At 40.6% G+C, this 14827-nt stretch overlaps 2 protein-coding genes across 2 annotated transcripts; both read right to left on the bottom strand.

The window, feature by feature from the left end:
• Positions 1-1720: 1720 nt before the first annotated feature.
• Positions 1721-6653, bottom strand: LOC4350270 (endo-1,3;1,4-beta-D-glucanase). Its single transcript, XM_015760013.3, has 7 exons — positions 6303-6653; positions 6125-6146; positions 3933-4050; positions 2838-2928; positions 2608-2697; positions 2416-2516; positions 1721-2000 (listed from the first exon to the last, which is right to left on the bottom strand). The coding sequence occupies exons 1-7, from the start codon at positions 6577-6579 to the stop codon at positions 1860-1862; spliced, it is 840 nt and encodes a 279-aa protein (XP_015615499.1). The 5' UTR covers positions 6580-6653; the 3' UTR covers positions 1721-1859.
• Positions 6654-9535: 2882 nt separating this feature from the next.
• Positions 9536-13274, bottom strand: LOC4350269 (endo-1,3;1,4-beta-D-glucanase). Its single transcript, XM_015760258.3, has 7 exons — positions 12918-13274; positions 12825-12846; positions 11269-11392; positions 10835-10925; positions 10592-10681; positions 10364-10464; positions 9536-9895 (listed from the first exon to the last, which is right to left on the bottom strand). Exons 1-7 carry the CDS (start codon positions 13162-13164, stop codon positions 9755-9757), a joined length of 816 nt encoding a protein of 271 aa, XP_015615744.1. The 5' UTR covers positions 13165-13274; the 3' UTR covers positions 9536-9754.
• Positions 13275-14827: the final 1553 nt, after the last annotated feature.

Here is a 14827-nt window from a genome sequence, read left to right as displayed (position 1 = left end):
GCGAAACTGGTGGGTAGAAACCCGGAAATAACACAATTCGAGGATCTTACCAGATCTGGTGTTGGTGAAAGATAGCGGCAGACGGCAGCACTTTGTTGGCAGAAGATCTTCAGTGGGTGATTGATGGAAAGAGAGGGGAGGCGCAGGGTATAGCTATTTCGGAGGGAGCAGCTCAGGTGGTTGTGCGTGGCGACGACGGGGGAGATCCTGAGCGGCGTAGGGGGCGGCGATGTGGGAGGAGAGCGATGGCTGCGTGATTTGGGGAGGTCGTGGCGCGGTTGGCGTCGCCAATCTTGCAAAATACTGAAGGAACACAAAGAGAATCAAATCCAGTATGAGTAAAAACTTTTGAAAGTGCAGTGTGACAGTGGAATTCTTCTGTTTGACCATTTTAGTGAATAGTTTTAACAATTGTCAGGAAACATATTCATCTAGATTAGAGTGTTTATACTCAACAAACCAATGCATATGGAAGATCAATATGTACAAAGGTATATTACTACAAGGTTTCGATGGCAATCCATGCAGAAACTAAAGGGAAAAAGATAAATCAACAGAATATTAAGAAATTAGCTCTAAAAACAATGAGGCATTCATCAGCTGCAATGAATATCATGAAAAATTGCACAAACATCAATAGGTTTCGTACGGAATAACATGACGATGAAATCAGAACTCATTCAACTGCATGATTGTCTAGGGTGAACTGAATTTTCGCCTCAACTTTTTTGCCCCCCCCCCCAAAAAAAAAAAACACCCTAAAGGCATATCATCGAGCACTACGGGAGCAATGCCACAATGGTACCTTCTCAGGAGCCACAGTATTTTCGGGCTGGAGGAGCGCGCCACGTGCAGGGGGGGGAGCACGGCGGGGGGGTTGGACGGCGATTCAAACTCCGGTTCTGCCGCCCCTGAATTTTCTGATACGGGGCGGCGCGATAGCAGCTGGGCGGCGGCGAACTGCGGTCGGGGTGAGGGGTCGCCGGCGGCGTGATTTGCGGCCTTGCGGGTGTGCGAGAGAGAGAGGAGAGAGGGGAGGGGCGGCGGCGCGATTTGCGGGTGTGCGGGCGATCTGAGAGAGGAGGGGATAGGGGCGAGAGGTGAGAGAGGAGGGGGAACGTGGCGATACGAGGGGCGTTGGCAGGGTTTATACATTCCAGCACGGTTTTCGACAAGTTTTGTACTAGTACCGAATTTTAATTTTGACCAAATTTACTGTATGATATTTGAATTTGTCTGAAAGCATTCGAAATCCCAATCAAACCGAGCCTTGTCAAAACGTCGAAAAACCGCGAAAATCGATCGGCTTTCATTGGCTTTGTAAACCATGGGCGTTGGATTAGATGATTATATGGATCATCGGATTTGATATAATATAATAAATAATGAATAATAATATAATATATAATAATAAATAAATCATAGGTTAATAGACTATAGTGCAACAGTAACCGTGTAGGCGTGTACTAGTCATGATGAAGGAATTGAACATGGTGAAGGAATTGAACGTGTTGACTTGTGTAACTGGTGGTAAATCTAGCTATCAATTTAGTCTACTATGTTGTAGCGTATCGGGTGAAATTAAGAGAAGAAAGTGATAGTACTCATTATTGAGTGAATTTTTTTAATAAGTGGTTATAGCTTTTTAAGTAAAGGCCAAAATTTTTTGTTCCATTATTGAAAAAATAGCAAAGCCCAGCAGGCATTGAGAGGGTAGAAATTAGCAACCAAATTCAGATTGCAGACACTCATTGTATTCAGCCTGCATACATGGCTGTTCATGCAAATTTGTACACGGACACCGGTAATTTATTCTGAATAAACAGTCGCATGTTCTTTCATGTATTTATTAAGTTTCATCACTTCAAGTGTTTCTGAAACCAGTCCAGCATTAAGGCGAGAGCTTGTTTCCCGGTTTCGAGAGCAAACGGGTCGCTGGTGTTATATCGACCGGCAAATCCATGGGAAACTCCTGGAAAAATCTTGGCGTAGAAATCAATCTGCAACAACAAAAATATCATGGTGTTACTCTGTATTATATGCTAGAAGAATAAATTGGGTCAAAGCCACAGTTTTTTTTAATTGATTTACAAGTGCCTTGAACATTGATGGACTTGTTAACCTGCCAAATATTTCAGTTTCAGTTATTCAGAGCTTTCAATCCTTTATTAGAACACACATAAGTTTTTTTTTCTTTCTCTATTTAATAAAATTTGCCGCATGTGCCGATTTATTAAAAAAATCCCTTATTTATTCACGATGAGTCATCAACACGTGGATTTAACCTATATGTGATTGAGAGGATGAGGGACAAATTAGAAATCGTGTCAACTTTTAGTGGAAAATGAAGATTTTATCCGAGAAAAAAAGGTAACGAGACAAAAACATGCTGGACGAAATCAAACAAGAACTCACATCGTTTCTTTGACGCAAGGCATGCACATACTGGTAGACTAATCTTGGTGGTGTAACTGTGTCATTCTGGCCTCCAAGGATCTCGATGGGCCATTTAACCTCTGTTTATCAACGGGAATAATTAATATGAGTAAATAATACAGATTAGATCAAATGATAAATATTGCATAGCGCCAAAAAGATCAACTTCACCTTTCATATCATCAGCAGTCACTGCGTAAGGATGAGAGATGACAACCGCTTCTACCTCATTGGTTTTCGCTACCTCCACAGCAAACTTTCCTGCCAGATAAACATGTTTTTAGAGACTTTAATTTCTATCAAACATAGTATAATGTGGATAGCAATTGAGGAAGTTTCAAGAATATATGTAGATATAAACACATAAATACATTTTCTTTTGTTTGATCAATATGACTCACCACCCCAACAATATCCTCCAACTCCAACAAGTGATTTCCCTTCGTTTCTTAGAAAAGCAAAGATTGATTTAGCTTTTTCAGCTTCTTTCACCTGCCATGCATGGTCAATTGAATATGCTCATCCCTCGCAAAAAAAAATTGAATATGCTCATCAATATCTACTTGTTGACTCAATTTCAACCTTTTGACTCATTGATATGCATCTTAATTTTCTAAAAAACAGAGGGGGAAACCCTCAGCTTCCTACAGAAACCATCCCTTACCCTCCATAAGCATCTCAGACAGGTCAAGGACTGAAGGTTTTGTTATGCAACTAAGATCAAATCACTCCTTAGTAGGTAAATCATTTGTATTTATTCAACTAAGATCAAATCACTCCTTAGCAACTAAGATCAAATCACTCCTTCGTCACAACAAACTTGAATAAATCATTTTTCACATACCCCAAAATCTAAACTTTAAAAGGTTTTATTTTTTAATGATCAAAATTAGCTCGTATTGACAGCACGTGTTCCAAAACGAGGCCCTATTTGTTTCAGCTTAAGATTATTGTGATCTAGATTATTAAATCAGATTACTATAAGCCAGATTATAATAAGCTGACAAAGAATAAGCTGTGAGTTGTTTGTTTCTCTAGATTATTGGAGGCATCTAAGGGTAGTGAGTCTTTAGCTACTCAATAATCTAGAAAAAGCTCCTCCAAAGGAGATTATTAGGTTATAATAATCTGGTTTATAGATTATAATAATCTACTTATTTGTTTCAGCTTACTCCTAATAATTCAGATTATAATAATCCTAAGCTGAATCAAGCGGGGCCTACTCCCTCCGTCCCATAAAAAACCAACCTAGGATCGGATTTGACACATCTCAATACTACGAATCTAAACATAGTACTAGGATATGTCATATCCGGTTCTAGATTGATTTTTTATGGGATGAAGGAAGTATTTCTCGGAGCATAAGTACTGTAAGAACAAATCACTTCAGCCTCGTTTCAGTGGACCAGTTGCCCCATCCATGTGTATGGGGTATGACTTTGAAATTTTGGCCTATCCAAACGACGGCTTAAGATGGTGATCGAGACGAATTGTACCGGAGAGTGAGACTCGAGCCATTCGGTAAAGTTCACAGTTGTGGTTGCTGGATCTCCATGAAACAAATCAGGTACCACGACGTAATATCCGGCATCACCAACTTTATCAGCTATTTGCCTGTAATTGTCAGCATCATTATTATCACGCAAATGTGTTCTGTTTTCCGAAGTTATAGAGAAAACATATAAGAGCAAAAACACACACACACATACATGTGTTAGGGACTTAAGGTGTGTTCAGAACAACATTTTCCCAATTGCTAATCCCTCGTTTTCCATGCGCATACTGTCCAAACTGTCAAATGATTTGTTTTTTTCAAAAGAAAATTACATGAAAAGTTACTTTAAAATCATATTAATAAATTTTTTAAGTTTTTTTACCTAATACTTAATTAATTATATGCTAATTTGCCACTCCATTTTATATGCTGGAGGTGAAGGGTTCCTAACCTTCAACACCGAATTCAGCCTTACAGCATCTCCAAGAGACTCTCCATTCAACTCTCTAAGCTAAATTTTAGCCAACATAGCAAAAAAAAAAAAATAGTGCTCCAACAGACTTTCCGTCTATATGGCCAAGCCATCTAGCTGGCCAAATATGGCCACTCAATGCTATCGTCTATTTTCCTCCTCCCACGTTCTCTCTCTACCTCCATCAACCATAGCAACATTGTCGTCCTGGGAGCCGACTGTGGCCGTGGCCGAGTACCCTACCAACCACTGACTGCATGCGTGCCGAAGAGGTCGTAGCCGCGCACTAGGTCTGCCGCCTCACCGGACTTCTTCCAAGCACCGTCCCTACCGGTTCCCACTGCCACCCTGCCCCGCCCCACGCCGATTCCTACTGCTGCGGGTGATGACCACCACCACCACCATCTGCCGCTGCCCCTTGAGACCACCACCGACCCCGACCCCATCACCGCCTAGACTAGCGCCCTCCTCCATCGCTCCTTCATCCCTCTGCCAGCTGGACCCGTGCCATTGTGGCCATGGTAGCGGACTAGCAGTTGCTTCGCGGCATCCGCACCCGTGGCCTCCACTGCTTCCTCCCCCGCACCGTCTCCGCCTCCGTTCATCCTTGTCACCGTTGCTTTATGCCCTCATCGCCATCAACATCCCACCCTCCCTCCGTCACGTGTCACCCCACGGAGCGGCGACGTGGAGGAAGGGACGAGTAGCTGATGCACCAGGGAATGTCGCGGCGGCTACACGGAGGGTGGCCATCTAGAGGCACCCTTCCCCTCCCCTTCGTCCTCTCCGCCATCGCCAGCAGCTGCTCCCAGGCTCCCAGCTCCTCCCGGCTCTGCAGCTACTGCTCCGGGCCGAGGAAGTGGCGGCAGCGTGGAGAAAGGGGGAGAGACAGCGGTGTGGAGGGAGTGGAGAGAGAAGAAGAAGAGAAGAATAGAGAGGATGGGTGAAAAAGGGTGGGAAGGTCAACATGTGGGACCTACTGTCACAGACGTAGAGGATGTTGAAGTAAGTAATGAATCTGATTTGACAAATCAGATGAAGAGTTAGCTATATGAGTGTTTGAAGAGTCTAATTTATATAATTTGGATAGTATGTTGGAGAAACTCATAGGACTCACCAACATAGGTGTGTGTTTGTATGTGCGTGAGTGTGTTTGCTTCTGACTTGTACATGAAAAAAAAGTAGGATTTGTCAAAAAGAATTTAATTGGAATGAGAAACTTGGGCAAGCGTTGGTGCATCTTCCATTTAATTGAAATAAAAACAGTTTACCATATAAAATGAACATTTTTCCACGCCATTATTTTCTATGTAGAAATTAAATCAGTCTCTTTCCATAGCAGTTCATGTGTCAATTTTCTTTCCATGCGATTGTGACATGGCTACAAATCGGACACCCGATTTTATGGTGAAAAAGTAGGTGCTCTCCCCTACTACACTGTTGCATTTTTGGCTAGTGCAAAGAGGAGTCTACCCATACGCATGCAAAGCTACACACTTTATATCTCATTCCCATATATTTTATTTTAGCCTCCTTCTCGTATCTTCAAACTATTTTTTCCTAAATTATTTACCATATAAACGATTTGATCATACCATTATATTTGTTATAATTAAATTTTTACAGTAATATCTTACACGATTATATTTTAATCAAAAAAGTAATATGATTTGTGCTAGAAAAGAAAACTAGAAAAGAGGAGGATGACAAAGAAAATTTACCTCAGTAACGGCGCTTGGAAACCTGAGGAGTTAAACCAAATTAACAATCACGCATGCAGCAGCAAGCAATGAAATTAGCAGTTCATCATCAGTCCATAATCACCAAGGAATGAACAAATGGCAGTAGTGATCACTGATCAGTTAGCTAGCTAGCTCAGGCAATCATATGCGTACTAACCGTAGACGTCGGAGGCGAGGACGATGGCCCGGCCGGAGTGGGCGGCGCCGGTGACGTAGGCCTCGTAGCCCGCCAGGTCGTGGACGACCACGCCGGCCTCGCCGCCGCCGGCCTTCATGTCCGGCGGGTGCTCAAAGCACTGCAAGCGCGGCGGAACAGCCGCGGCGGCGGCGCCGGCCGCCGCGGCGAGGCAGAGGAGGAGGCTCAACGAAGCAGTTGCCATATGGTTAATTTGCATACTGATGGGTGAGAGACGATGCTTGGGCTTTTGTAACATGGATTTAACCGGTAGAGTCAGATGAACGCTGCAATCCTGCCCCCCTTTTTTTCTTGGAAAAAATAAACAGAGTGAAACTACCACACTTTGTAGGACGTACTCACTCCGTCTCATATTATAATTTGTTTGGTTTTTTTTTCTTAGTTAAATTTCTTTAAATTTGTTCGATTTTATAGAAAAATATAGTAACGAACATATTAAAATATGTTCAATGTCAAATTTAATAAAATAAATTTAGTATTGTAGATGTTGCTATTTTTTCTATAAACTTGCTCAAACCCTGAAGAATTTTGACTAAAAAATATAATTAAATGACTGTAATATGGAACGGAGGGAGTACTCCCTAACTATTTGTCATTGTCGTTTAGAATTATATGTTATTGTCCTTTCGAATTATTTGTCGTTGTCGTTTCAAGGTGGTCCAATTTAATGTTTGGAATATAGTGAGTTGAACCACATTCGCATCAATTCTACGTGTCCCAAGCTCAAGAAATATTTCGAGGAGGATGAGAAAGACAACAAGGATAACAACGACTTATCTTAATTTGAAGATAAAATTAAAGGAAGAACTACAAGTGCAAACTTGTGTGTCAAATGCTACAAGCTTTCAAAGGAAGTTGAGTTTAGCGATGAAGAATAATCGGAAAGCGAGGATGATAAAAAAGCAGATGCAAAAAGGTAGCCATTTGTAAGTTTATGTCTTACTGTAAAATGCTCGTGCGTTGCAACATGAAAACCTACCCACTTAAAACTGTGACACCTTATTACACATGTAGTATTCCAGTGAAACGTGACATTGCCTCATGTGAATTGTTATCTCGTCACGCTCGCTTCATACAAAATGGGAGGTATCGAATCATATGTGTTGAAATCACATCAATATTGGGGAAAACAACAAAGAAAATAATATCATAAACAATGACTAACCAAATGTAATATTATTTTCTTATCGCCCAAAAATTTTAGACCATTTAATAATTGAGAAAATTCGATCGATAGCATAGGAAAAAAAACAGTACCAAAAAATAGCACAAAAATTTTTCGCTTTCGACTAGAAGCACAGGCCACCGGTTTTTCTTCGCTCTATAGCACTTCCGTCAGGTTTAGAGTTAACAGCATTAGATTGAAGTATAGAAAAATTTTGTTGGACCCATTTGCCCTTCGTCTTCCTGTGTCATCTCGTCCTCTCGGACCGGTGCCCACGATGACGGCGCCATCGCCAAACTGCGACGCGGCGACGATCCCCGTCCCCATCCCCGCCGCCGCCATCCCCGTCCCCAGCCACGTGCCATTCCGTGTCTCTGTCGGCTCCCGTCGCGACGACAACAGTAGTTGTAGGAAGCTGTACGAGCCCCGGCTGGTGGCCATCAGGCTCTACCACCGTGGTCGGGACGAGCACCATGCCATGGAGCAGCACAAGTGGCGCTTCCTCCAGCGAGCTGCACCCACCGTCCCGCTCTCCGACTTCGTGGACGTGGTTCGGGCCGTCGAGCAGCGTGCTCGCTGCTGCTACAGCGAGAGCACGGCCATCTTGAACGACGACGGCGACGGCTTCGCGGAGATGCTGCTCCTCGACGGCTGCTTCATTCTCGAGTTCTCGGCGAAGCTGAGCCGCACGAATTAGTGCACTTGCAAAAAGCTAATTAGGATTTAATTAATTAGTTGATTAATTTGTTGGCGCTGGCGCCGCCATGGTTGCAGATGCTCCCGATGGCCGCCATCTCATCACCGCTGCCCTGTGGAGACGACACGAGCGAGCTGAGCGCGGAGTCGAAGTGCGCCATGGACTCCGCTGCCGCCGGCACCATCATCACCATCTGTTCAGCCGCCACCGCCCATGGCGGCATCATTGTCATCGTCGCGTTCGCCGCCACAGCGGGCAGCAATGCGCCCGCACCTGTGCCGGCGCTGGACGAGGAGGTGAAGGAGGAGAAGTAGTCGCGCAGCGGGGAAGAAGTGCTCGTCGGCCATCATCGTCGTCGGCGGCGGCGTACAGCGGCCCACATCCATCCACGCTCGGGCAGTCGGGGAGACGAGGCGGTCGCCCGGCACGCCGATGGTTGCCGCGCCGCCGTCCACGAGGGAGTGGAAGAGGAGACCTGGTGGGGAATGTGGGGAGCGAAGGGCAAATGTGTCCGACGAAAATTTTCTCTACTCCGATCTAATGCCGTTACTTCAAAATGCGACGGAAGTGCTACGTGGCGAAGAAAAATCGGTGGCCTATGCTATGGATCGAAAGTGGAAACTTTTTGTGCTATTTTTTTACCACTTTGTTTCCTGTGCTATGGATCGAATTTTCTCTTAATAATTTTGGTGATGGTGCTCAATTGAAAAATGAATTGAATTCATGCGTTACAGAGACAAATTCTCAGTGAGAAAATGGTTAATACCAGTGTTGAATTAGCAAAGGATACCATAGTTTACCTTGAACCATGACAATCTCTAAAAGTTAATGTTTTGATATCAAAAGAAACTGATAAACATCAAGCATGTTTTTTAATCACCGGGAAAAAAAAGGCTTGTTCTATTTTTTTTAAAGTAAATTTCAGAAAACTGTAACTATAATGATAAAATTATCAGTTTACTACAATATTAGTGATCTATTTCAGTTTGCTGCAATAATAGCGTGAGAAATTATCACAAAACTATTAACTTTTACGTGATATGCTGCTACAGTTGTTACCTACATGTCATGTAGCAGTATATCACATAAAAGTTACAGTTTTGTGATAATTTTCTACGCTATTGTTGTAACAAACTGAAATAGAAGCCCCCTCCAATTTTTCTAAGCTCCACTGCTGTGGGACTTCCAACTTTCTAAGCTCCAATTGCAGAAGTCCTCTCTTTCAGTTTGCATTTGTTCCAACGTTCAAATTTGAAGATTAGTTTTAACTTTGAACTTGAGAATACATGCATGTGCGTTGGGTTGAATTCCCACCGCTGAGAGATTTCCAGGGGAAGGAATCGGAAAGTTTCATAAATCAATTCAGCAGTTAATACATCGACAAGCTCAATTCAGAGAAAATCATAGCCAATTAATCACATTGACATGGCTGGTTATACTTATACATGGACACCGGCAATTTATTTAGATGAAAATGAATAAGTGCAATTTTCTGTATTTTCACAAATGACTATCTATATTGTCATTTTTTTAATAGAATAATCTATATTGTCATTTCAAGTATTTCTCAAACCAGTCAAGCATTAAGGCAAGAGCCTGTTGAGCAGTTTTGACAGCAAACTGGTTGCTGGCGTTATATCTGCAAGCAAAGCCATGAGACACGTCTGGAAAGATCCTGACAAAGTAATCAACCTGCAACAAAGATGCAGTCCATTAGAGGCACTTTGTAATTTGCATCTTTTCTTAAACATCATTGAGTGGTTGTGTTGAAGAAAAAATTAGGGTCTTCTTGCAAATATAGAACAAGTCAAGAAGATATAGGATATTTTCCGAATTTATGGCCATGTACATGTATGGAACTTTAATTGCAATAATGTACTAGTGTTCAGACTTTAGTTATTGTAAATTTCCCAAATGTTCTTCTCAAAAACAACTTTCCAAATGTTGACTACCAATTAGAGCCAGCATGATCTTTTAATATCTCATCATTTCTGGTAGATTTATATCTTGTCTGTTTACCGTTTCAGTTTTTTTTTTTGGGGGGGGGGGGGTTGAATAAACTCTGTTTCAGTTATTCTTGTGCTTTCTAATATGTATTTTTTTTTACAAAATTTAAGATCATTTGGCATCAGGTGCCAATGAAACACAACAGCAACTCACCTCAGTTGTTTGACGCAACACATTCACAAACTGGTCCACCAAACTTGGTGGTGTTATATGGTCATTCTGACCTCCAAGGATTTCAATGGGGCATTTGACACCTGTGTTCAATGTGAACTAAGTAACAAAACAAAGGCTACTTGGATACAACTTACATAAAATGACTAGATAATTCGTGTATATGTAGTGCAACCAATTAAGCATCAAATCAAAACAAGTTAAATTCACCTTTCATATCATCAGCAATCACCTCTGAAGGATGAGAGATGACAATCGCTTCAACTTCATTGGTTTTGGCCACCTCCACAGCAAACTTCGCTGTCAGTTGAACTTGTGCTGAGACTATAATATGATCTAAATCTAGCTGTGGAATCTAACTAGGAATTTGCAAAAAAAATTTAGAGTGTAATCCTAATGTACTGGTGTATGATATGTAAAGACATTTTTCTTTCGCTGGTTAGTTTCGCTTACCACCCCAACAATAACCTCCAATTCCAATAACAGATTTGCCTTCCCTTTTTAGAGCAGCAAAGATTGATTTAGCATCTTCAGCTGCTTTTACCTGAAATTCAAATTGAATATACTGATCAATATCCATTAATTGACTCCACAATAAGCACCATATGGAAAAGGTTTTTTTTATGCAACTATGATCATTATTACTTGGCGTTTTGAAACGAACCATGTAAGATTTCATATTGATATAGCATTAAAAAATTACAAGACCATAGCCCTAAATAGTTATGAATAGGGGGAAAAAAGAAACAACAGTCACACCACGTGTCTACAAGATGTAAACTTCCTCCTGTTTGGATCCCCTTGAGCTATTTTGGGGCTAAAAGGGGTGGGCTAAAAAATATCCCTAGGATCTAAACACCCCCTATGTAAACGGTGAAACAAATTACCGGAGAGTGAAGTGTGATCCATTTTGTAACGTTTATACTTGGGTCTCCATTGTAAGGTTGTCCATGGAAGAAATCAGGTACCACAACGTAATACCCAGCTTCACCAACTTTGTCGGCATTGTCCCTGTAATTGTCAGCATCAGTAACCACACATCAGCTTGTAAATTGTTTTTGGAATCTAGAATGGGAATAAAAGTAGAATTTGTATGAGATAAATTTAGCTGGGATGTCGTACTATTTGAAGCTCAAGGAAGCACTTAAAACTGGAACGTAAAACATAGATTTCAGTAAAATCCACATGAAGAAATCACGGGTTTGTCGTTGTATTGTTGGAATTCAAGATATTTCTACAGAAACTGGAACACTGAAATTGGATCATTGTCAACCCTTCATTGAGTTCCGAATACGTTTGTCCTAAGGATAAAATCGGATAAAATCTGATGGCTTTTTACTTATAAAACTGTCAGAATTTTTATTTATTTCATTATAATGCATAGACTTTACATATTTTTTGCCCCAAAAAAAAAGTTCCGACTTCGTTTGTCCTAAGGACAAAATCTGACGGTTTTTTACTTGTAAAACTGTCAGAATTTTTATTTATTTCAGTATAATGCATAGACTTTACACATTTTTTGCCCAAAAAAAAGAGTTCCGACTACGTTTGTCCTAAGTACAAAATCTAATGGCTTTTTACTTGTAAAACTGTCAGAATTTTTATTTATTTCAGTATAATGCATAGACTTTACACATAGGTATAATATTATTGGCATGTACAGTATTTTCAATAATTTCCACTGTATTTGTCACTTATATATATGCACGATGTGTGGACTTAAAGTTTGTGTGAACATGAAATTTTCCATTAAAATTATATATATACATATATATATATAAACCCGCTTGACATATTTATATCATTAGCGGGAGGATAGAATATGGAAAAATTGCAAAATGAGTATATCACCTCTTTAAATTATAAATTATTTTAGGTTTGTTATAGATCAAACCTCTTTAAGTTCGACCAAATTTATAGAAAAATTAATATATTGAACGATGGTTGTTGAATGAAATTAATTTGATGTTGTAGATGTTTCTACATTTTTTATAAACTTATCAAACTTAATGATATTTGACTTAGGTCAAACCCAAAGTGGCCTATAATATGAAGGGAGGGACGAATAGTTTAAAACCATGATTAGTCCCAAAATGATCAGGAAATTAAACTATTTGAAATGAAAGATGAGCATTGTCTAATATTATTTATTGAAACCCTGATGATGGCCTTATGGGTGATGAGAACTATTATTCACGCATGTCACTGCAGAAAGATAGGGATAATTCAGTAAAAATGACAATATCACCTTTTAAGTCATACAATTATTTGTCATGTTTGCTCTGTTTATTTTCCCTCAAATTCAGTCTCTTTCTAGAGTTGTTCAGGTGTTAATTTCTTTCACTAAATTTGTGGAGCAAATGAAGAAAATTGCGGAGCAAGATGACAGACAACGACGACGAAGAGAGGAGGAGGAGGTTAAAGAAATTGACGAATACTGTACCTCAGCAATGGTGCTTCGAATCCTGAAGAAACCAAATTAACAGCGACAATTAACAGCTGATCACTCGATAATCAGTTGATAATCACTACTAACCATAGATGTCGGAGGCCACGATGATGGCCCGGCCGGAGTGGACGTCGCCGGTGACATACGCCGGGAAGCCTGCCAGGTCGTCGATGACCACGCCGGCCTCACTGTCGCCGTCGGCCGTCAGCTCCGGCGGGTTGTCGAGGCACGGCAAGCGCAGCGGATCGGCAGAGGTGGCAGCGCCGCCGCCGCCGCCGCCGGCCACGGCGAGGCAGAGGATGCTCCAGCAGAGCAGCAACGAAGACGGCGCCATGGTAATTAATTAGCTCTACTGATCATAGTTGCTGAAGCAGCTTTTGTACATGGATTTAGACGGTAGTAGGTAGCAAAAGGAGACGCACCTATGACATGTTTAGTGTCGCATCGACGTTGCAATCCTACGTCCTTAACCAGGAATGAAATAAATAGGTGACTTGGAAGTTTTCAACTTAAATTTGAGAGTTAAAAGTTAGAATCTAAAGTTTTAAAATCTATACATAATTATTTTTTTAAAATTTTCGAGTTGAAAGATTTGAAAGTTTAAATTAGATACAAACTTTGTATACGTGTATATGGTTTTTATACATCAAAAGTATATACATATAAAAAATTTGTATTATATGTACGTATGTATATAATTTACATACATACGTATAACCTTTTTATATGTGTATATAAAGTTGAGAGAATATATTTTATACCATTGAATTTATCCCAGTTTAACGATTTGCCAATGACATTATCTCTTTCTACTATGTACTGATGACTCTATCAATTGTGATAGGCCTCTTTTTAAAAAATACCCAAAATACCTTAGAGATATACATGGTTAACAATTAATTTATCTCATTAGAAAGTTTCAGAAAATATGAAATTTTTTATATGCCCTCCTTACACAACAGAGAAGTATGTACATAAGTTTCAATTTTTTTATATATTTTTTTAAAAATATTTTTGTGTGGTATATCATAGAGAAATAGCTTACACAAAATATAAGAGAAAAAATCTTATGTTGCATATGAAAGATAATTTATATTAAAAACAACAACACAAAAAATATTTTATATAGTATATAACAAATAAGTTATATTTTTAAAAAATAGAAATGAAAAAAACTTATATACAAACTTTTATACTTACAGGAGGCCACATAAAAGTTTTCATATTTTTTTTAAACTTCTAATGATATAAATCAACTGTTAACCTTATATGTCCATAAGGGTATTTTAGGTAGGCACCAAAATCAGTCGAAACCGTCATTCACACAACTATGATACTCGATTTCCACTGATTTTGATAGTTGACGGATACTATATACTCCATCTGTTCCATAATATAAGGCACAACCATTTTTTTTGGATGTTCTATAATATAAGGCATGCATGCATATATACAATTAATTAGAACCTCTTCTCCATTAAATTATTACTTTTCTAAATCCTCCACCCTCAAGATCTCTAATTCTATTGGATACATGCATTATATTTATTAGAGTGGTCCAAATTAGAAGATGATAATAGATAGTTGTGACTTATATTTTTGAACGGAGGGTTTGTGGTTTAAGGACGCGAATGAAACTAAAAAACGAAACAAGATAAATCAGCCCAGTAGCAAACTGGGCCTGGGAAAGCTTCGGCTCGAGCCCCACGTGCGTCGTCAGAAGGATGGACTCATCGTCCTTAGGTCATGGCCCAGCATCCTGCATATGCCTGAGTCGATGATGGGTAATCCTCCTCCTCCCCTTCTCGGCTTCTCGCTCGCTCCCGACCTCTCTCCACCCTCCCCAAGACCGGTGGCGAGCAGCCAGCTGGGGATGCGCCCTCTCTGCTGCCGGAGAATCTGGATCCGGCCGGCATCGGCGACGGCGACGGCGACGGCGAGGGCCGGACGGCCAGATCGACGGCGCCCTCGACGTGGGGTGGAGAGCAGGTATGCCA

Source organism: Oryza sativa, chromosome 11 (assembly GCF_034140825.1).
Source record: "Oryza sativa Japonica Group chromosome 11, ASM3414082v1".
Classification (NCBI taxonomy): domain Eukaryota; kingdom Viridiplantae; phylum Streptophyta; class Magnoliopsida; order Poales; family Poaceae; genus Oryza; species Oryza sativa.
This window is presented reverse-complemented; position numbering and strand designations above follow the sequence as displayed.